Here is a 23,317-nt window from a genome sequence, read left to right as displayed (position 1 = left end):
TGACATAGGTACTAACTTAGAAGGAACTAAATTCAAAATGTGATTTGTAGTTTTCGGGGAATATTCCTAAAAAGAGCAAGGAAAATCTGAATAACAGTTAATCTATCTATGTCTAAAAACGTCTTAATTCTTCTTTTTGCCATTCCTCTCTATTATGGAGTTCCCGTTATAGACAATTGAGATGTAATCTCTTATTCTGATAAATAACATATGAACTCTTTAAAGAGGTATTCGCCACTACAATCAAATCGCAGTAACTTAATATATTTTCTTGGTGTTTCTCCATTTTAAGTCTTAAAAACCTTGAATTACTCAAATCATTCAGACTTACGGTGCATCAAATAAATATATAAATATTTTGAGTAATCATTTATGAATATCACAAAAAGACTCAAAACTATCTCTTACCAGTATGTTCATTGAACTATACAAATCAGAATGGATACATTCTAACTTATCACCAACTTTATTTCTTTTTGAAGGGAAACATTCTTTAGTCAAATTTTCTTCTAAATAGGATCCACAAGTTGGCAGTGCCTCTACTTTCAATGAACCTTAAGGTCCATCCTTGATCAACTTGATATCCTATCTAGATAAATATGACTTAGATGCGGGTGCACACATAAGCTCTACTCAATTTTGAAAAATATTTTCTCTTATGAGGTAGACTAACATTATTCAGTTCAGGAGAGACATTAACAATAACAAGGTCATGTATCCTTGTACCACAAGAGATAAAATGTTTATCAAGCTCAATAACACAAAATTTATTCGAAAAATAAACTAAATATCCATTTCTTGTAAAACCAAATATATTAACTATGACAACAGTAGTAACTACAAACATACGCAGCGCAGCGACTATGTAAGGGCAGGACACTCGGTTCTTTTGTGGGCAGACGCATATGTTTACATGATCAAATGAAAGAAGACTGAGATTCAGGAGACTTAATTAGTCGAAGATTTTCATTTGAAGTCTGAAAGCATGACCAAAGAAACTAGACCGTTACACTATAACAAACTAAACTTGATATACATTACACCAAGAACATAAAACAGAATCCTAGATGGACATTTTTCAACGGTGCCACTCATGAATCCCATATCTCGTATCTCGTTGATTGGATCTGGAGCTGCGAATTACCGTTAGCTCCATGTCCATCCCAAGACTGTGAAGTAATCTCAGACGGGTATGCCACAACTGAACTTCCATAAGATGATCCAAAATCCATCAGATCTTCATCACTTGAGCTATTCCAGTAGTTCACAACATCTGTTGTAGTTGTGAATTTCTGCAAAGGGGTTGAATAAAACTTTTCTTTAGATAGAGAATTGATGTTGTTTCCAGATGTGTCGGCCACGAAATGGAAAGTCGTAATGTCATGGATGCTAGGTCTCCTCTTGTCTTTGCATCCTGAGAGCTGTCTCTGGTAGTATTTCTGAGCATGACTTGCCACTTGTGTTGGTGTTCTTGAGATTACCATTTTCTTGGATATGTTCCTCCAGTCCCCTTTTCCATACTTGTCTAGACCCATTAGGAATCGCCTATATCAAATAAACAAAAACTTTTATTAACCAATTTAAGAAAAAAGGGTGCTAAGAACAAACCAAAATATATATGCACCTGTGCTCTTCCTCTGTCCATGGTACACCTTTCTTTCTCTCTTGATCAGAAGATCTGCCTCTCTTTCTAAATGTTTGTAATCCACAATCATCGACCAATTCTAACGTAACAGAAGACGCGAAATAACCAGGATTTGGGACCAATCCAGCTTCAATGTCACAAACATCTGCAGCTAGTTCCTGATATTGCTTCATCACATCAAGCACTGACTTTCCAGGGATCATATCTGCTACCTGAAACCACCTATTCGGAGTATTCTCATCGTATATCGCAATAGCACTTTCGAACAGTTTGTTCTCTTCTTTAGTCCATATTGAGCTCTTGTTCTGCTGCATCATCCAACTTGATGAAATAGGAAATATAGTTTCCATTTCCAGAGCTTATCAGACACAGGACAATAAGTTCTTGTACAAGTATTTGATGTGCAAATGACTAGAGGATGAGATTTTTATGACACCCAAAAGGTATTAATTCAGAATCGTATACTGGGAATAAGAATACCCTTTTGAACAGCATCATAGATTAGAGAATTTAGTGAAAGATCCAACTTTTCAGATTCAAAAGAATCTTGGATAATTAGAAAAAAGCCAACTGAGAACTCTACAAAGAATTTAAGCTAAAAGCTAATGAATTTTCTTGGAAAGCAGGGGGTTAATGGCCCTCAAAAGAACTTAAGAAGATGTAATGAAATTGAGACCTTTCAGACAACAGAATGAGAGAAGAAAATAGGAAAATTAGTTTGAAGGAAACTGATGGGACAGTGGCAGCATATTTTGTGATGTATCAGTGAATCGTGGTTGTATTATATGAAATGACGAGTGGAACAAAACTTAGAAAATACGTAATAAAAAGGAGACACCGGACGACGCTTGGTGTCCACCAGTCATAAGATTCGATACATGTAATGAAAGTACAAGAATGGGTGAATTGTCGATTTTTCTTCTTTGTATTCTAAGTAGTTGACTAATTTATCAATTAGTCGACTAGAGATAAGAACAGAATAAAAGTAAAGTAGAATTAAAGTGCAGAAATTAAAGATACCAGAATTTTTATACTCGTTCGGATTCAATGTGAATCTTACGTTCAGTTCCCTTGGGTTGTGTATACGGTCAAAACCAGTTTCGACCTTCGTACTATTGGTCAAGATGGGAACTTAATGGACCGAAGAGCGTCTTCATAATATCGAGATGAGGTCTGAAGCCAGGTTACCGAGTTTCGAGTTTTAGGGACCGATCAAATACCGAGGTCGAAGTCATTACCAAGCTCTAGTCCAAATCGAACTCTGATATGAAGCGGTGTTATCCAGCTTAAGAGCCAGAGATCGACCAATACCGAGCCCGAATAAATACCGAGCCCTGAATCAATATCTAGCTTGAGTCAATATCGAGCTCTAAATTTGGAGATCGATCAATATCAAGTCCAAACAAGATCGAGCTCATAGACAAGAGCCGTTACAGCCGCACTAAGGGAGAGAATCTTGGCGGGAATTAGAAAAAAACTGATTTATCATGGGTTTCAACTATGTATTTTAAATTATATCTAAAGTAGGATCCCTCCACTATAAGAGGGATGGATATATTTCTGTAAAAGGGACCATCAAGGCAGTGAGATAGAATATAATTCAGATATTGTTGATACACTCCCATTCTGAGAGATTATCCCTTTGAGCTTTATACATTGAATCATCTTGCTTATTCATAAATCATTCCCCTTTTACCTTTGTTTGTATTTCATTGTTTACGGTCAATATTCCATATTTATACCCACTTTTACAATTTGTGTCAAGTTATACCACGTACCCTTAGAACTACGTACAAATTCAACTCTATCCGTTTTTCGGGTAAACAGTTTGGCGCCCACCGTGGGGCTAAGGATAACAGTGGTTGTTTGGTACGAATCAATACAAAACACACCATTTTACACTTGCTCTTGGAAGTATCTTTGATTTCAGGTTGAAAACGACGAATATTCAATTAATGACCCTACCTATCGACAACGAAGCTGGCCTTCAAGATGAGAACAACAACTTAACCCCGGGGATGGAAGGCCACCCGTCGATCCCGTTGGAGCTCGGGTCGAAGAGCCAATAGACGTCAATTCACATGCGACCATCGAGGCGAACTAACGTTTAGACCCTGAAAACAACATTCATGGTGGAACTCGGTCTGCAGCTCGAAATACCCAAAATGCTGAGGAAAACGGAATCAGCCTGCGTATGATCTTCGAGATGTTGCAAACTCAACAAGTAGCAATAGCCCAGTTGCAGAACCAAACCCAGGCACCGACCAGACTCGAGCCCAGTCCACCCCAAGAAGTCACCCACAAAATGGGGCCAGCTATAGTAAGGTCAAATGAGCAAGAATCGGGGACTAATCCCGAAATTGTTAAGATGTTCGAAGAACTGACAAAACGAATAGAGTCAGGAGAAAGGAGGATCGAGACAAACGACAAAAAAGTGGAAACATATAACTCCAAGGTTGATCAGATCCTCGGGGCACCACCGATATTAAAGGGCTTAGATTCTAAAAAGTACATACAAAAGCTTTTCCCTCCGAGCGCGACTCCTAAACCGATCCCAAAAAAGTTTCGCATGCCCGAGATTCCTAAATATAACGGAACGACCGACCCCAATGAGCATGTCACCTCTTACACATGTGCCATCAAAGGGAACGATCTAGAGGACGATGAGATCGAATCTGTATTGTTGAAAAAAATCGATGAAACTCTATCAAAGAGAGCAATGATATAGTATCATAATTTAGCGTCTAACTCTATCGATTCTGTTTCTATGCTTGTAGATTCTTTCGTAAAAGCACATGCCGGGGACATAAAGGTCGAAACCAGGAAGTTGGACCTATTCAAGGTAAGACAAAAGGATAACGAGATACTAAGAGAATTCGTATCTCGTTTCAAAATGGAACGAATAGATCTACCACCAGTCACAGATGATTGGGCTGTTCATCTTTCACTCAAGGTCTAAACGAACGAAGCTCGATGGCTTCACGGCGGCTGAAGCATAACTTGATCGAGTACCCAGCTATTACTTGCGCCGATGTGCACAATCGGTATCAATCCAAAATAAGAGTCGAAGACGACCAGTTGGGTTCTGGGTCCGATACCAAAAGGGATATCGACTGAGAACCAAGGGCGAACAAGGATCGATATCGACCATATAACAGAGATCGTAGGGGTAGCGAACCTTCACGAAATCCTGTACGAGGTAAAAAGAGAAATGATCGAGGCCAAGGGTCTCGGGGGTTGATGAACAGGAATGGGTTCGACAGGCATACCGGACCCAAGGAAGCACCTCGGTTATCGGAGTACAACTTCAGCATCGATGCATCCGCTATCGTGTTGGCTATCGGACGCATCAATGATACTAAATGGCCTCGACCTATGCAGATCGATCTTGCCCAAAGGAATCCCAATCAAATGTGCAAATATCATGGCACTCATGGCCACAGAATGGAAGATTGCAGGCAATTAAGAGAGGAGGTAGCCCGGTTATTCAATAAAAGGCATCTTCGAGAATTTTCAAGTGACAGGGCCAAAAATCATTTCAAAGACAGGGATTTCAACAGACGGAATGAACAAGAAGAGCCACAACACATCATCCACATGATCATCGGTGGGATCGATACCCCTCAGGGGCCGGTGCTTAAATGCACTAAGAAGTTGGTTATAAGAGAAAAAGATCTCGAACTCAAGATTACGCATCCATAGGAACCCTGTCCTTTAATGATGAAGATGCAGAAGGAGTCATGCAACCTCACAATGACGCACTGGTAATATCTGTACTTATGAATAAAACTAAAGTCAAATGTGTGTTAATTGATCCAGGTACCTTGGCTAATATTATTAGATCAAAGGTCGTAGAGTAGCTCGGCCTGCAGAACCAAGTCGTACCCACAATTCTGGTTCTAAACGGATTCAATATGGCATGTGAAACTACCAAAGGCGAGATAATTCTGCCAATAAACGTGGCCGAAACCATCCAAGAAACGAAGTTTCAAGTAATTGAAGGGCGATATGAGGTACAATGCCCTTTTTGGAAGGTCGTGGATCCACAATATGAGAGATGTGCCTTAGACCCTCCACCAGGTTCTAAAATTCCCAACATCGGAGGGAGTCAAAACAGTTTACGGAGAACAACCGGCTGCAAGAGAAATGTTTGCCGTCGAAGAAGCAACTCCGATATCTTCACTATCATCGGTAAAGGGATCGAGTTCGAAGGAAGAACGAAATACCAAATAGCAATCACAAACGTCAGCTCTGACCCAAATAAAGAATCGGAAGACTGACGAAGATGATGAACATGGGGTCCCTCGATCCTTCGTGGTCCCCAATGATTCCTATGCTACTCAATCTACGGTCAAAGAACTGGAGCAAGTCATACTAATCGAATATCTTCCCAAACAAAAGGTATATCTGGGCACAGAGTTAGATCCCGAGCTCAGGAAAAAGCTTATTCAATTTCTTATAGCTAATATAGACTGTTTCGCTTGGTCCCATCTTGACATGACAGGGATCCCACCGGGAATCACCACTCATAAGCTAAGCTTGGACCAAAGGTTCTACCCGGTAAAAATAAAAAGAAGGCCCCAGTCCGAGGTCAAACATACCTTCATCAAAGACGGGGTAACCAAACTTCTCAAAATAGGGTCCATTCGGGAAGTAAAGTACCCCGAATGGCTAGCAAATGTGGTGATAGTCCCTAAAAAAGGGAAGAAGCTTAGAATGTGTATAGATTGTAAAGACCTGAATAAAGCATGCCCTAAGGATTCTTTTCCTTTGACTAATATCGATCGTATGACCGATGCCACGGCCGGTCACGAGACTCTCAGCTTTCTCGATGCCAACTCCGGGTATAACCAAATACAGATGAACCCGAAAAATCAGGAAAAGACCTCGTTTATCACTAAGTACGGGACTTACTGTTATAACGTAATGCCATTCGGCCTAAAAACGCTGGTGCAACCTATCAACGCCTAGTAAACAGAATGTTCGAAAAACAAATAGGAAAAATAATGGAGGTTTATATTGATGACATGTTAGTTAAATCACTGCGAGCAAAGGACCATTTAAAGCATTTGCAGGAAACTTTCGACATACTAAGGAAGTACAATATGAAGCTCAATCCCGAAAAATGTGCTTTCGGGGTTGGCTCGGGTAAGTTTCTCGGCTTCATGGTGTCCAATCGAGGAATCGAGATTAACCCCGATAAAATCAAAGCAATCGAGGACATCACAGTGGTAGATAATATAAAGGCCGTGCAAAGGCTAACGGGGCGGATAGCCGCCCTGGGACGATTCATTTCAAGATCCTCGGATAGGCGCCACCGATTTTTCTCTTTGCTTAAAAAGAAAAGCAATTTTGCATGGACTCCGGAATGTCAGCAGGCTTTGGAAGAGCTAAAACGGTATTTATCGAGCCCTCCATTGCTTCATACCCCGAAGGCAGACGAACAGCTCTACCTGTATCTAGCTGTTTCGGAGATAGCGGTAAGTGGAGTCCTAGTTCGAGAAGAACGAGGTATGCAATTCCCTATTTATTATATCAGTCGAACTTTAGGTGAGGCCGAAATTAGATATCCACATTTAGAAAAATTAGTGCTTGCTTTAATAAGTGCCTCTAGGAAACTAAAACCATATTTCCAGTGCCATCCGATACATGTTGTGACAACTTATCCTTTACGAAATATTTTACACAAGCCTGAGCTCTCAGGTCGACTAGCCAAATGGGCCATAGAGATCGGCGGGTACGACATCGAGTATCGACCTCGAACCGCTATCAAATCTCAGATCTTAGCGGACTTCGTGAATCTAGACCCTCTTTATCCGAAATTGAAAAGGAATTACTGATAAAATCGAATACCTCTTCGGGAATCTAGACCCTCTTTACGGATGGAGCCTCGAACGCAAAGGGGTCCGGACTGGGCATCGTACTAAAATCGCCCACAAGTAATATAGTTAGATAGTCTATTAAAACTACAAAATTGACTAATAATGAGGCCGAATATGAGGCTGTGACTGCAGGTCTCGAACTAGCTATAAGCTTGGGAGCTGAGGTCGAGTAGGCTAAATGTGATTCCCTCCTCGTGGTAAATCAAGTCAACGAGACTTTCGAAGTCCGAGAAGATTGAATGCATAGGTACTTGGATAAATTACAAGTGACGCTACATCGATTTTAAGGAATGGACTTTGCAACATGTGCTTCGAGAACAGAACAGTGAGGCCGACGCTCTTGCGAACTTAGGTTCTTCAGTCGAGGATGACGAACTCAACTCGAGGATTATCAGACAACTCATGAAATCGGTAATCGAAGAAGGTCATGCCGAGATAAACTCCACAAGTTTAACTTGGGATTGGAGAAACAAGTATATATAATACTTCAAGAACGGGAAACTTCCATCGGATCCAAAGAAATCGAGAGCTCTATGCACAAACGCTGCACGGTTCACCTTATCAAATGATGGAACGCTGTTCAGAAGGATGTTCGATGGTCCACTAGCAATATGTTTGGGACCGGGAGATACCGACTACATCCTTCGTGAGATTCACGAGGGCACTTGTGGGAATCATTCCGGTGCCGATTCATTAGTCCACAAAATAATTAGAGCAGGATATTATTAGATCGATATGGACAAAGATGCCAGGGAGTTCATTCGAAAATGCGACAAATGCCAAAGACATGCGCCCATGATTCATCAACCCAGGGAACTTCTCCACTCGGTCCTAGCTCCTTGTTCTTTCATGAAATGGGGAATGGCATCGTCGGCCCCCTCCCATCGGCCCCAGGTAAGGCTCGGCTTATTTTGTTTATGACTGATTATTTCTCTAAATGGGTTGAAGTACAGGCTTTCGAGAAAGTCAGAGAAAAGGAGGTAATAGACTTCATTTGGGACCACATCATATGTCGGTTCAGGATGCCATCCGAGATTGTATGTGACAATGGAAAGCAATTCATCGGAAGCAAAGTAACCAAATTTTTCGAAGACCACAAAATCAAAAGGATCCTATCAACACCTTATCATCCCAGCGGAAACGGACAGGCCGAATCGAACAACAAAAATATCATCGAAAATCATAAGAAAAGATTAACTGACGCTAAAGGAAAATGGAGAGAAATACTACCCGAAGTCCTATGGGCTTACCGCACAATATTAAAATCGAGCACCGGGGCGACACCATTCTCGCTGATTTATGGCGCCGAAGCTCTTATCTCGGTTGAGGTCAGGGAACCTAGCATCAGGTTTCAATATTCAACAAATGAGTCGAATAAAGAGATGATAAACACCAGCCTAGAATTATTGGACGAAAAACGAGAAACAACTCTCGTCTGATTAGTCGCCCTAAAACAACAGATCGAAAGGTATTATAATCGAAGAATCAATCTTCGATATTTTAAAATCGGGGACTTAGTGCTAAGGAAAGTTACCATCAACACCCGAAATTCAAATGAAGGAAAACTGGGTCCGAACTGGGAAGGACCCTATCATGTTCTCGAAATCGTCGAAAAAGGATCCTACAGGCTCGGTGTAATAAACGGTAAACAACTACCAAGTAATTGGAACGTGTCGCACCTAAAATGATACTACTATTAAGGTACGACCCTCCTATGTTCATTTATATCTCGAAATTAACCTTTTGCAGGTGTTCGATTAGAAACAGGGATGGGTTATTCAACTCGAAGCCTTTAGGTCTGAAAGCACGCGTTGCACTCTTTTTCCTTTAGACCGATTTTGTCCCAAATGGGTTTTTCGGCAAGGTTATTAGTGAGGCAACCATTGATCGTGCTAACTTAGAATAATTCAATAGTATATGAGGCCTCTTTACAATCAACCTCGAATAGTGGGGGGGCATTACCCTCAAATATATCAAGTTCGACGCAAGAAAGTTACTTCATAACAACAGGTTTTCGATAGGAAAAATTGTAAGAGCCAAATGGTCAAAACGAACCATGCTCATGTAGTTTGGTCGATCCCTGGTACAGAACATAAACACATGTATAATGACATAAAGAGAATTTTTTACCGATATCTCATATCTCAGAATCCATCTTCTATTTCGTGATCTATTATGCAAATAGGCTTGAGGACCAACCATTACCCCATAAATCGGGGACTGCCAACTGAAATATCAACGAGATCAAGTCCCACTAAGCCTACGGGCTACATCACTTTGAGTTCAAGCAAGCACTCACTCGACTACTAAGCCTACGGGCTACTCTTACTTTGAGTTTGAGCAATCACTCACTCGACCACTAAGCCTACGGGCTACATCACTCCGAGTTCGAGCAAGCACTCACTCGACTACTAAGCCTACGAGCTACTCTTATTTCGAGTTCGAGCAATTACTCACTCGACCACTAATCCTACGGGCTATATTACTTCGAGTTCGAGCAAGAACTCACTCGACTACTAAGTCTAAGGGCTAACATTACTTCAGGTTCGAGCAATCACTCACTCGACTATTAATCCTAAGGGCTACTCTTATTTCGAGTATGAGCAATCACTCACTCGACCACTAAGCCTACGGGCAACATCACTTCGAGTTTGAGCAAGCACTCACTCGACTATTAAGCCTAAGGGCTACCCTTACTTCGAGTTCGAGCAATCACTCACTCGACCACTAAGCGTACGGGCTACATCACTTCGAGTTCGAGCAAGCACTCACTCGACCACTAATCCTAAGGGCTACTCTTATTTCGAGTTCGAGCAATCACTCACTCGACCACTAAGCCTACGGGCTACATCACTTCGAGTTCGAGCAAGCACTCACTCGACTACTAAGCCTAAGGGCTAATATTACTTCGTGTTCGAGCAATCACTCACTCGACTATTAATCTTAAGGGCTACTCTTATTTCAAGTTAGAGCAAGCACTCACTCGGCCATAAAGCCTACGGGCTACATTACTTTGGTTTCGAGCAATCACTCGACCATAAAGCCTACGGCCTACGGGTTACATTACTTCGAGTGAGTTACTCATCATTTCGAGTTCGAACAAATACTCGACTATTTAAGGCTGAAGGCTATTCGAGCCCGACAAAGCAAATGGAAACTACCCACAAAGGCCGAAGGCAACGATGATTAAAATTTAAACTATTTATTTAGCTTAAAAGGCTATTTTGCTTCAAAGGAAGAAAGTTTTATATTTACAAATGTTGTACAAAGGCAACTCAGCCAAAAGGAAGTTTTTTAGACAAATACCGAAAGCGGCCTCAAAAGAACACAACAAACTACCTAAGGTCCTAAATGGCTCGATCTTCATCGAAGGCCGTGCTCTCGGTATCTTCCTCACCTTCAGACTTACTCGAGCTATCGGAGTCTTCCTCAGGAAAGGCCAACCTTCGAGCCTTGTTCTCCTCCGCCCTGGCAACTTCAATCTCAGCCCCAATATCGAAGCCCTGAGCACTGACCTCCTCGAGAGCTTCTCTCTGAGCTTGCCATTTTGCATGTTCGACCATGCTATCTTTGGCTTGGTTAACCTCAACATCGATCCTGAACTGATACACTTTAGCTTCAACTCTTTTATTGGCCCCGATCACCTTAGATTTGGCCACTTCAAGTTCATTAGCCAAGCCTACTTTATCAGTAATGGCCAAATCCAACCGATGCTAAAGCTCTTTCATCTTCTCGATCAGCCCCGAGCATGAACGGCTTCCTTTTTTGAGGCAATGGTATCCATACTCTTTTTAATTCTTCTGCCTTGGCCAGTAGCCCACTTACCTGTGAGTAAGCCGTCCAATCTGCTCGATCCTCTGCCAAACCTGTAGAATCGGATCGTTAGTGGTTATCTCCTCTTCATCTTCACTATCATGGAAAATTCGGAATACCTGCTCAACTATCTCTTTGTGCTCTTCCCCAGCTACTGTCAAATCTGCTCGAAGTTTTTCTCTAAGGAGCTTATAAGAGTCACTCTTCTCAGTGAGGCTCCAAACCTCAACATCATGCTCCTCTTGGATTCGAAGAAAGGCCTCGTGATGCAACACTGAAGCCTACAAATAGAAGGAAAAATGATAGAATTACCTACAATTCTAAGTATTAAAGAAACAACAAAGATGCCATCAGAGTTACCCGATTCAAAGCGTGTTGGGCCTCGTTGAAGAGAAAGGCGGGCCCCACCGCATTCATCACTGATTGATCCTCTTCGATCACCAAGGACCGAATATAACTAGCAATCCCCACGGGAGGGGGGGGAATTTGGGTATCCTCAGGTACGGAGAGCACTATCTTATGCCTACGGTCGGGATCGACACTCGGGGTTGGGAATCGGTCCACCAGTTTGTGAACTGATGAAGGATCAGCAGGACCCGATCATGATGTTTTTTTGGGAATCGGTATTCCACCAAAACTGGTAACCTCCTCCGAGGCAGCTGACTCGAGCCCCTCCAGAAAACAGTGGATATCGGTCAACTCCTGAATGCCATCGTAGGACCGACCCTCCAACATGCTGGCCACTCGAATCATGGCATCCGAAATCTGAGGGGATCCACTAATATCAACTATCCCGAACTCATCCCTCGAAATATCTTCTACTTCCCGAGAAGTCCTACCCTCGGTCTCCCTTTCAATCATCTTAGCTCGAGAAGGGATAATCTCGGCTTTTTCTTGTTTTGGGATTATGGCCAGGATTCCTTGATTTGCTTCCGCCAAATCGGAAGACTGTTGAATCACAACATTAGCTCGTACACAGGCTAAATCCTCCTCTCCTTCTTCGGGCTCGTCCTTTAATTGGCAGACCACTTCAGAAGGCACGACACCGGAGCCCCCCTTCTGCTTGCGAGATCTCTTAGCCGGTTATTTCTTTTCCAAGCTCGAGGAGCTCGATGCATATTTTCTCTTCCTTTCTTTAACCTGCTTCGGGGCAGGAACCTTTTCATCACCAGATGAAGGCCTCATGACTACATCCTTCCCGAGTCCTACAAAGGGAAAAAAAGGGAGTAAGTAAATAAAGAAGAATAAAAAAACAGAAAAATCGAGAAAGAGACTTACCATGACTACGGGCCTCCCATCGATCCTTTGATAATTCGACCCAAGCACGCTCAGAGTACGGTCTCTGCAGCACCAGACCTTTAACCCATTATTTGAGGTCCGGAATCGGTTCCAGCATCCGAACTATGGCTGTGACAAGAAAAGAAAAATGGATCGACAAAATGAAAGGCAATCACAAAATCAAAACGGGCAAAGAGAAACGTTTACTCACGGATCATATTCCATTTCTCAGGAAATGGCAAGTCATCAGCGGGGATCAGGTTCGAGGTTTTGATTCGAACAAAACGGCCCATCCAACCCCGATCCCGGGTCTGATCTATGCTCGAGAACAACGCTTTGGTTGCTCGGCGAGCAAGCTTGATTAACCCTCCTCGGTAAATTTGGGGACTATAAAGGCGCATAAGATGATCGAGGGTAAAGATATGCCCCTCGATCTTGCTTGAGAAAAATGGAAGAAGAATCACTATCCTCCAAAAGGAAGGATGGATCTGGCCGAGGGTCACGTCGTACTTCTTGCAGAAGGCAACGATGACTAGAGGGCCCAACGTGAAAGGATAAGTGCAAACACTTAAGAACCCTTTGACGTGGGTAGTAATTGATTCATCAGGCAATGGGATTACTATGAGTTTATTATCCAGTTGCATTCTTGTATGACTTTCTCGAGAACTTTCTCGGTAATTGAACACTGGTACCTAGACATCGGCTCACACCGTCTCGGTACCGGAAAAGGCTTTTCAATTTTAAAATCACCTAGAGTTGAACACCCTACCGGAACAAATTCCTCAGGGCGGGACTCCTCCGCATCCTCTCCCTCAGCGGGTCGAGATGAAGAAGCAGCCTCTTTTTGTTGAATAATTTTAGACGTTTTTGGCATCTAAAATTCTGTGAACGAAGATCGGGAGTATTTGGTGTTTTGAGAAGCGATTTGCAGTGAAAATCACAGATTTGCAGACGAAAAACTCAGAAGATGCGAAAAGGAACTTAGAAGATTTGGAGATCTGAAAGTGAAAAATAGTGAAAAGATGGGCTATTTATAGATTGGGCAATGGCGGTTCAATATCAGCAGTGGCCGACCATCGCCTGACACACATTTAATGCCTTGGTAAACTGAACCGATGGGAAAACTATCACATATGTCATGGTCCGACTCGATGCAAACGTCAGTGTATATCTAATCGTGCCATTAGAAAATCATGTCGTTTCTCACCGTATCCTTCCCGAGAAACGAGGGGACTATCTGTATACGGTCAAAACCGGTTTCGACCTTCGTACGATTGGTCAAGATGGGAACTTAATGGACCGAAGAGCGTCTTCATAATATTGATATGAGGTCTAAAGCCAAGTTACCGAGCTTCGGGTTTCAGGGACCGATCAAATACCAAGCTTGAAGTCATTACCAAGCTCGAGTCCAAATCGAACTCTAATACTAAGCGGTGTTATCGAGCTTAAGAGCTAGAGACTGACCAATACCGAGCCCGAATCAATACCCGACCCTGAATCAATATCTAGCTCGAGTCAATATTGAGCTATGAATTTGGAGATCGATAAATATCAAGTTCAAACAAGATCGAGCTCGTAGACAAGAGCCGTTACAGCCGCACTAAGGGAGAGAATCTCGGCGGGAATTAGGGAAAAACTAATTTATCATGGGTTTTCCACTATGTATTTTTAATTATATCTAAAGTAGGATCCCTCCACTATAAGAGGGATGGCTATATTTCTGTAAAAGGGACCATCAAGGCAGTGAGATAGAATATAACTCAGATATTGTTGATACACTCCCATTTTGAGAGATTATCCCTTTTGAGCTTATTCCCATTTTAAATTTGTTTGTATTTCATTGTTTACGGTCAATATTCAACATTTCTACCCACTTTTACGATTTGTGTCAAGTTATACCACGTACCCTTAGAACTACGTATAAATTTAACTCTATCCTTTTTTCGGGTAAACATGTTGCAAGGGTGCTCTCTTTTAGTATTTGAAGTATCTCGATTATAAGATAGTTGATGTAGCTTTACACCAACAACGTAGTCACTATGTCACTTCTCTCTTCTTGATACAATGCCTCATCAGTGTTTATCCCTTTTTCTTCTCTCACTAGTTACACATCATATCTAAAGAGAACTACAATGCTTGTTTGGAGTAGAACAAAAGGAGTGATAGTGGTTCATTATAAGTGTATCTGCTTCAAGCCAGGCACATACGTATATATACTTCGTGAGGCCTTCATGACTCTTGATTGACGTGAATCTTGAGAGATTACCAACCCAATGGAGCTGATCGTTGAAAGGAATTATAAACCGATTCTTTCCAAGAATAAGGTGAAGTTTCTGTTGATCTTCCTTGACTTGTGGCCTTGATAGACTTTTCTTCCGCTAGGCAGATCTTTCCGTTACTTGAGTAATCAACCTTGGGTCCCTCGATTCCGGGCTTTGACGATCTCCAGTGCAGAGCTTCACAATCTCGTTTCCTTTAATTTGGGACATTTCTATAATAACCTCTGTCAATCTGCTATCAAATCATTAATTGATTCTTGTTTCGTATTTCTGCTACGTTTTTCTTCTTCGTCTCTAATCATTGATACTTTTCCTCCTCTGAAGTTTTCATCATTCTCCTTCCTTACTTGCTCCCATTAACAGATCTTTTCCATAACTCTTTTACTTCTTCCATACTTGAATGATATGGCTTCTTGATTCTTTTGTTTTATCTCTTGTGATCCTGCACCAATAGTAATATGTTATTTTTCATTATTGAAACTTATATTTAACATGTAATACTACTACATGTTACACGTTTATTTCCTCATAAATATTACAAGAGATGTTTTAAGGTTTGTGCGGTTTTTAGCAAACTGTGGTTTAGCCATTAAAAGTAGGCCAAATACATAGATAAGCACCGAAACTTGGCAGCACTTGTTACTTGGACACTTAAAGTTAGTCTATTTCCTATTAGACACTAGAACTCATTTCAAACTGTGCCAATTAAACATAAAGATACTAATCAGCCAACAGAATATATTGTGTGGATTACACGGCATGACATAGAAAAATAGTCCAATTAAAAAAAAACATGTGGCTTTGACACAAAAAAATTTAAAGTCTTTTGAGAAAAGAATAAAAAAATTAACAAAAAAAAACCCCTTCGTCCCCAAATTGTCACGGTATCCCACCCACCGGTGGCTCTAATCCCGTCGCCAGACGTCACCCCTGCCCCCTCTTTTTTTTCTTCTTCGAATAACCTTCGCCGCCCAATCCCTTTTCGGCTATTCCAAACAGATAAACAGAACAACATGGCTCTTTCCCTTGTCTCCTAGCCGGTGAAAAAAGGACTTTTACTGGAAAATTTTGTTGAAAAATCTTAAAGATCAGTGCATCTTTAGCCGTCAAATTTTACTTTTCGTAGACGTCGCACTTTCACGTCTTAGAAAGCTTAACTATTCGCTTTTCTTCAAAGATTTATTTTTTTATCCGGTAAATTATTGGAAATCTTAACTTTGGTTTTGCAAAAGTTAAATTTTCCGTCTTTGAGAGTGTCTATTTCTTGAAATATCCTGAAAGTGGAAAAGGATTTATGAGAGTGATAAGATTTCATCTAATGGGTTAATGGAGCTCCTTACTAGGTTCATGATGTTTCTTGTTGAAAATCATGGAAGATAATGGTGGTGATGGACATATCTGAAAATGAAGAAAATCGCCACGGCGAGCAGCAACCGGCAGTGGTGACTATGGCGGGAGGACGACGACAATAATGGGGAGAGAAAATCTGAAAATTTTAAGGGGAGAAAAAAAAATTATTATTTTTTATTCATTCACGCACTCAAGGAGAGTGACAAATACTTTCTTTGCCATGCTATTGTTTTCCGTTTAATTGACACAGTTTAAAATGAGTTTTGGTGTCTAATTGAAAATAGGCTAACTTTATGTATCCAACGAAAAAGTGCTGCCAAGTTGCGATCCCTATCTATGTATTTGGCCTTAAAAGTAAAAAGGTTCACTTTTATGTTTGCATAAACAAAACTCTTTTTCTTTTCCTTTTGAGAAAATATTCAAATTTACTCCTGAAATATTTGATTTGTCTTATATTCACCTTTTGGTCCATGAAGGCCCTGCACAGTTAAGTTTATCTCATATTTGCCCTTTCCTCTTACGGTTAAGTCAAGCTTAATTCTGACATTTGTCGCAGTGGAGCTACGTGGACAAACATAATAGCCATATGTACCTTTAAACTATCAGTTTACTGTATGCCGTTGTCATACTTTTGTAGCTGAAACGAGAAATCAATTTCGACGTTGAAGTAGACTGTAAATTTGATATTGTTGAATTCATATTTATAAACTTTTGACTCTCTTAAGAAAACTTTTAAATCACCTTTTTAAAGTATAATCCATAATTAGAGAAATGAGTATATAAACCAAAAGAGTGAGCACTTTTAATTCTTTTATAGAACTTAATGGCTAATGATGCCAGGAACACATCCTGCTTTACAAACTTGTATTTTTCATTCTATTTAAAAGTAACATTATTTGTATATCGTGTTGAATGTCAATAATTTTTCTTTTTCGATCATGTCTTTTTAAATGGTGAAAAAATGGATAATTGTCTTTTCTCAGACTTTCTCTCAATGGACTCCAAACATATATGAAGGAGTATGATTTGTTCAAGAAATTCCTATGTTAAAAGATTTATTGCAACAAGAACTACTTGTTGCCATATAAATGACATCGAAGTGGTAATAGAAAATTTTGAACAGATATTTTGGGGAAAGAAAAAAGAAAAAGATGAAGGGCTAGTCGCAGTCCACTTAGGCCTGGGTGAGCTATCACTCCAAAAGTCTCTTTAAGCGAAGAGTTGAGTAGGATAGGACTATTGAATTGTAGCCTATTAGAATTGGACTAAGTTGAGTTCATGCAACCCGATTTGAGAAAGTAAAATAACTTTGATCATTTGGCTTAAAGTTTCATTGTATGCCTTATTTGTACCCTCACATTTAAAGTATACCCATTTTTTTAATTATTGTGCACAAAATACTAGTGCTAACATGTTGAAAAGACAATTTCATCCTTATGTCTTCAGTGCATACTTAGCGGTGAAGGTGGATTTAACAACGACGACCGCTCTGTGGCTGCAGATTCATGGTCCTTGAATAGCACGTATAGAAGTACTCTCGATGATGATTGTATACGGTTAAAATCGGGCTCACCCGATTTTACTATTTGACCGAGACCGGGAGTTTGAATCGAAGGATGGCCTCGTAACGGAATAGGCCATATCACGAGGATAAGGCACCGAGTTTAGAACCGAGATATCTGTCAAGATCGAAACTAGTAGCGATCAAAGCCAAACAAGACAGGCATCGAGCAAGATCGAAGATAGCACAATAACAGAAAGGCGAGATCTCTGTGACTGGTCGAGGATCACGACGTAAACCTCGGTGACTGGTCGAGGATCATGGCGTAAATCTCGGAACGTATCAAATCAAAAACGGTTAATTAGCTAATCATGGGATTTCCTTCTGTAATTAGAGTTATACCATAAGTAGAACTCCTCTACTATATAAAGGAGAGTATTAACCATTTGTAAGACACATTGTTCTCACGTAAAAAAGTCAATATAACGCTCTCTCTTTAGCTTATACTCTCTTGTTCATCAGCTTGCTTTATTTTGGTATCAATCAGTTGGAGGGCATCCTAGCTCGAGGGTTGAATTTCATTTCAATACTGGTTCGCTTTACTTTATAGTTCATTTCTGTTATTAATCTTCATATTTGTCTATCGGTATTAAGTGAAATTGCGTAACTTTATAACCTCATTATAAGTTTAATTGTTATCCAATTTTAAGGGTAAACAGTTTAGCGCCTACCGTGGGGCTGGGGATAATAGTGATTGCTTAATACTGATTCCAATAACACACACTGCTTTACACTTGTTCTCGTAAGAATCTTTATTTTCAGGACAAACATGTCAAACTCACAAGCAGCACCTACACATGGTGACAACAACCTCGAATTTCACGGGAAAAATGCCAACATAGCTGCCACAGGAATCAAGGTATCGCAGGCCGACCTCGAGGGAGCACCAATTGCAAATCCCGTCGATGTCAGTTCACATGTCGCCCTAAATGCAAGTTTGGGCATTGAGCCCGAAGGTAGTATACACAGGAAAGTTCGATCAGGTGATCGAGGTACGCAGGGCGGAGAAGATGGTGGAGTTAGCCTCCAATTGATATTCGAAATGTTACATGCTCAACAGGACGCAATAGCACAATTACGAAATCAACACCGAACACCGAGTAGGATCAAACCAGAAGTCGTTCAAAGGACCGAGCATGTGCCGGAAAAGTTGAATGCCAACGAATCGGGGACTGACCCCGCCATTATGAAAATGTTTGAGGAGCTCACTAAACGGATTGAATCGGAAGAAAAGAAAATCGAGGCAAATGACAAGAAAGTAGAGACATACAACTCCCGGATTGACCAAATACTGGGGGCACTGCCGATTCTAAAGGGTATGGATTCAAAGAAATTTGTTCAGAAGCCTTTACCTCCAAGTGCGGCACTGAAACCCATTCCGAAGAAATTCTGAATGCCAGAAATTCCTAAGTACAATGGGACCACTGACCATAATGAGCATGTCACTTCTTATACATGCGCAATAAAGGGAAATGACTTAAAAGACGATGAGATTGAATCTGTTCTACTGAAGAAATTTGGAGAAACCTTGTCGAAAGGAGCAATGATATGGTACCACAATTTACCGCCTAATTTCATCGATTCCTTTGCCATGCTTGCTGACTCCTTCGTAAAGGCACATGCCGGAGCAATAAAGGTTGTGACTAGAAAATCGGACCTCTTCAAAGTGAAACAAAAAGACAACGAAATGTTGAGGGAATTCGTAACTCGATTTAAGATGGAACGCATGGAACTACCACCGGTCACAGACGATTGGCCTGTTCAGGCCTTTACTCAAGGTTTGAATGAACGAAGTTCGGTGGTGTAACACCCCGAAAAAGTTCGAAGTACTTAAGTGGTAAGCCCGGTAAATTTTGCAAAGAAAATAATATTTCATGGTGTCAGACTAGACTTTTTGGGTTGAACAATGCACCGGAAAGTAAAGAAATATTTTTGGCGGAAAAGTACATTTCTGCGGTCCATTATGCGACAGCAAAATCACTCTGCGGACCATATAATGGCCGCAGAGTGAGGCAGTTAATTGGGCTAATTGGAAGCAATTATGCGGTCGACTATGCGACCGCATAACCATTATGCGGTGCATTATGCGCCCGCATAACGGTTATGCGGACCGCATAGTGACCGCATATACAGACAGTTCTTTTGGCTATTTTGTAACTAATTATGCGACCGATATGCGGTCCGCATATCGGTTATGCGATCGCATACCTTGTTCCGGAGCTCCATTTTTGGGTTTTTAAAACCCGACCCTATTTCGTTAAATACACTCTTTGGGCTATTTTTGAAACATAATCTGATATTTTATAGTAAGAGAGAGTGCCCTAGAGTGAGAAGGTGTTCTTCAATAATTTTTCTTCAATTCTTGCTCAAGTTTTGGAAGATTAAGAAGGGAAGCTCACTAGGTCTTCATCCTAGAGGTAAGATTCTATACCTTAAACCCTAATTTCGAAATTTTCTAAAAATGGGTAACTAGCAAGATAATTTTTGGGCATGGGAGTTGATTATTTTACATGCATGTGATATCAAAGGGTGTAGGAAGATTGTTGAACTAAGCATGGTAAAGAATGGGTTGTGGGATGATGAAATCCTCCATAAAAGGACCTTAAAACCTTGTGCACACCTAGTGTTTGATAAAATGCTCAAGTGAGCTAGAACAATGATCATCTTCCTAATTTTGATTGAATTTGTTATATTTCTAAAATAGATTGAAGTTGCTAAGAATTCCGGAACGTTTTAAAGTGTAAGGAAGCTCAAGTGAGGTATGTTGGCTAAACTCTTCTCTTAGAATTGAATCCCACGATATTCATGTAAATTGTGTAAGTCCCGAGTGATTCATTGTGAAATTGGCTATTCCGAGTAAGATTGGGTTGAAAGATATATGTTCAACGAGCAACCCAAATGCTTTATTCATGTTATGTTAGCAATTGAGGATGTGTTAAAATATGGGTTGTGCATTAATAATGTTTTGACTTTAAGTCAAGTTCAAATGAAGGCTATTATGCCAAATGTTGTGAAATATCTCTATGTGCATTAGACTCTAAATTGCTCACATGTGTACTATACACTTTGATTTGAATTGTGTTAATTATTGATGATGAGGATGATATTTGAAATTGATAATATGAGCATGAAATACTGAATATGGCCAACGTGCCAAGAATTATCTTATAATTATGGTCACTAGTGCCAATGAAATGATAAGATATGAAAGTATTATGAAATGCGATGATTGATATAAAAAAGTTGATGTCTCAAATAAGACGGCCTAGCCGATCGGGTCGTAATCGGACACCATGCCGCACACATGGTGGTGATTGTGCTGGAAATTATAATTGAAATTGTGATTGTGGTCGATGTCCCTATTGGATAGCCTAGCCGATCGGGTCGTGATCGGACTCCGTATTAAAGACGGTGGTATTGATATTTGAGAGAAATTGTGGTTGATGTCTCTACTGAGATAGCCTAGACGACCGGGTCGTGATCGGACTCTGTGCTAAAAGTTTGGTGGTACTGTTTTTGTGAATAATGGTATTGTGAATAGTGGTATTGGTATGGTGAATAATGGTACTGGTATTGTGGACAATGGTATATCGATACTAAAAATCTCCCAATGTGAGGTATGGAAATTAATTTGAACACTGTCTTGATCCTAAATTGAGGTTTGATGTTGATTAAGGCTTTCATTGATATTATGATAATCTTGTTTGTATTATTTGTCATTCTATTGAGAGGATGTTCAGTTATACATACTAGTGCTATTCGACGACACTAACGTCCCTTTTGCCGGGGGCGCTGCATCTTTCAATGGATACAGGTGGTTCCACAACAGGAGATATTAATCAGTGATAGCAGTGCACTTTCTTCCAAGCTGACTTGGTAATCCCCACTTCATCCCGGGGTCATGTATCTTTTGTACTTTGTGTATTCGATTTGAGGTATAGCCGGGGCCTTGTTGCCGACATTATCATTGTACTCTTCTTTATCTATAGAGGCTCTGTAGACATAGTGTGGGTTATGTATTGGTGCTGGGGAAAGACAAACTATATTATGTTATGGTTGTATTACTAGTCCATTTGAGACTTTAAAAATGATGAAACTATTGGAATTAAATTGGTATTGTAGACATGAACACATTTTCGTCTAATTAATGATAATATGTATTATCTCTATTCATGGATGAGTTTGGGTAGAATAAAATCTAACAGGCTTGCTCGGTCGGGTTCACTCGGTTGAGCGTCGATCGCGCTCCTCAGTTTTGGGGCGTGACAGGTTGCATCACGATAGCTAAAGCAGAATTTAATTGAATATCCAATGGTAACCGGGGCCGATATACATAATCGGTACCAGTCAAAGATCAGGGTCGAGGATAATCAATTGGGGACCCCTTCCGATTCCGCTTATCCAAACAGGCCCGTCAGCAGAACTCAAAGGGATATCAACAGAGAACCCCGGTCGAGCAGAGATCGGTATCTACCATACAATGCAGATCGTAGAAACAGCGGCCCAGGATGCAATCCCATCCGAAATGATCGAAGGAATGATCGAAGACAGAGCTCTCAAGGGCTCATGAGCAAAAGTGTCTTCGATAAACATGCCAATCCCACAGAAGCACCACGATTGTCAGAATACAACTCAGTATCGACGCATCAGGTATTGTGTCAGCCATTGTGAGAATCAAAGATACCAGATGGCCCAGACCCCTACAAACTGATCCATCCCAAAGGAACCCCAATCAAACATGCAAATACCATGGTACACATGGTCATAAAACCGAAGACTGTAGACAACTAAGGGAGGAGGTGGCCTGTCTATTCAACGAGGGTCACCTTTGAGAATTCTTTAGAGACCGAGCTAAAAATTATTTCAGAGACAAAGATGCAAACAGGAAAAACGAGCAGGAAGAACCACAACACGTGATTCACATGATCGTTTTTGGGGTCAATATTCCATAAGGGCCCGTGTTCAAACGCATTAAAGTATCAATCACCAGAGAAAAGTGAACTTGAGACTATGTGCCAGAAGGCGCTTTATCATTTAATGATAAGGAAGCAGAAGGGATCTCACAACCCCACAATGATGCTTTGGTAATCTCTATCCTTATGAATAAAATTCAGGTTAAACGTGTTTTAATTGATCCAGGAAGTTCGGCCAATATTATTCGATCGAGGGTCGTGGAGCAGCTCGGCCTACAAGATCAGATCGTACCCGCAGCTCGGATTCTCAATGGCTTTAACATGGAAAGCGAAACAACTAAAGGTGAAATCATCCTACCAGTAAATGTAGCCGGAATTATTCAAGAAACAAAGTTCCATGTGATCGAAGGCGATATGAGATACAACGCACTGCTCGGAAGACCCTAGATTCACAATATGAGGGCGGTCCCCTCAACCCTTCACCAAATGCTGAAGTTCCCAATACTAGATGGAGTAGAAATGGTGTATGGGGAGTAACATGCTGCCAAAGAAATGTTCGCGGTCGACAAAGTGATACCGGTATCGGCACTTTTGTC

General features: G+C 40.9%; 1 protein-coding gene across 1 annotated transcript; it reads right to left on the bottom strand.

Annotated features, from left to right (window-relative positions):
- Positions 1-766: 766 nt before the first annotated feature.
- On the bottom strand, positions 767-2,442 carry LOC104117894 (transcription factor DIVARICATA-like). Its single transcript, XM_009629025.4, has 2 exons — positions 1,625-2,442; positions 767-1,545 (listed from the first exon to the last, which is right to left on the bottom strand). Exons 1-2 carry the CDS (start codon positions 1,993-1,995, stop codon positions 1,092-1,094), a joined length of 825 nt encoding a protein of 274 aa, XP_009627320.1. The 5' UTR covers positions 1,996-2,442; the 3' UTR covers positions 767-1,091.
- Between the last annotated feature and the right edge of the window lie 20,875 nt (positions 2,443-23,317).

Source organism: Nicotiana tomentosiformis, chromosome 5 (assembly GCF_000390325.3).
Source record: "Nicotiana tomentosiformis chromosome 5, ASM39032v3, whole genome shotgun sequence".
NCBI lineage: Eukaryota > Viridiplantae > Streptophyta > Magnoliopsida > Solanales > Solanaceae > Nicotiana > Nicotiana tomentosiformis.
This window is presented reverse-complemented; position numbering and strand designations above follow the sequence as displayed.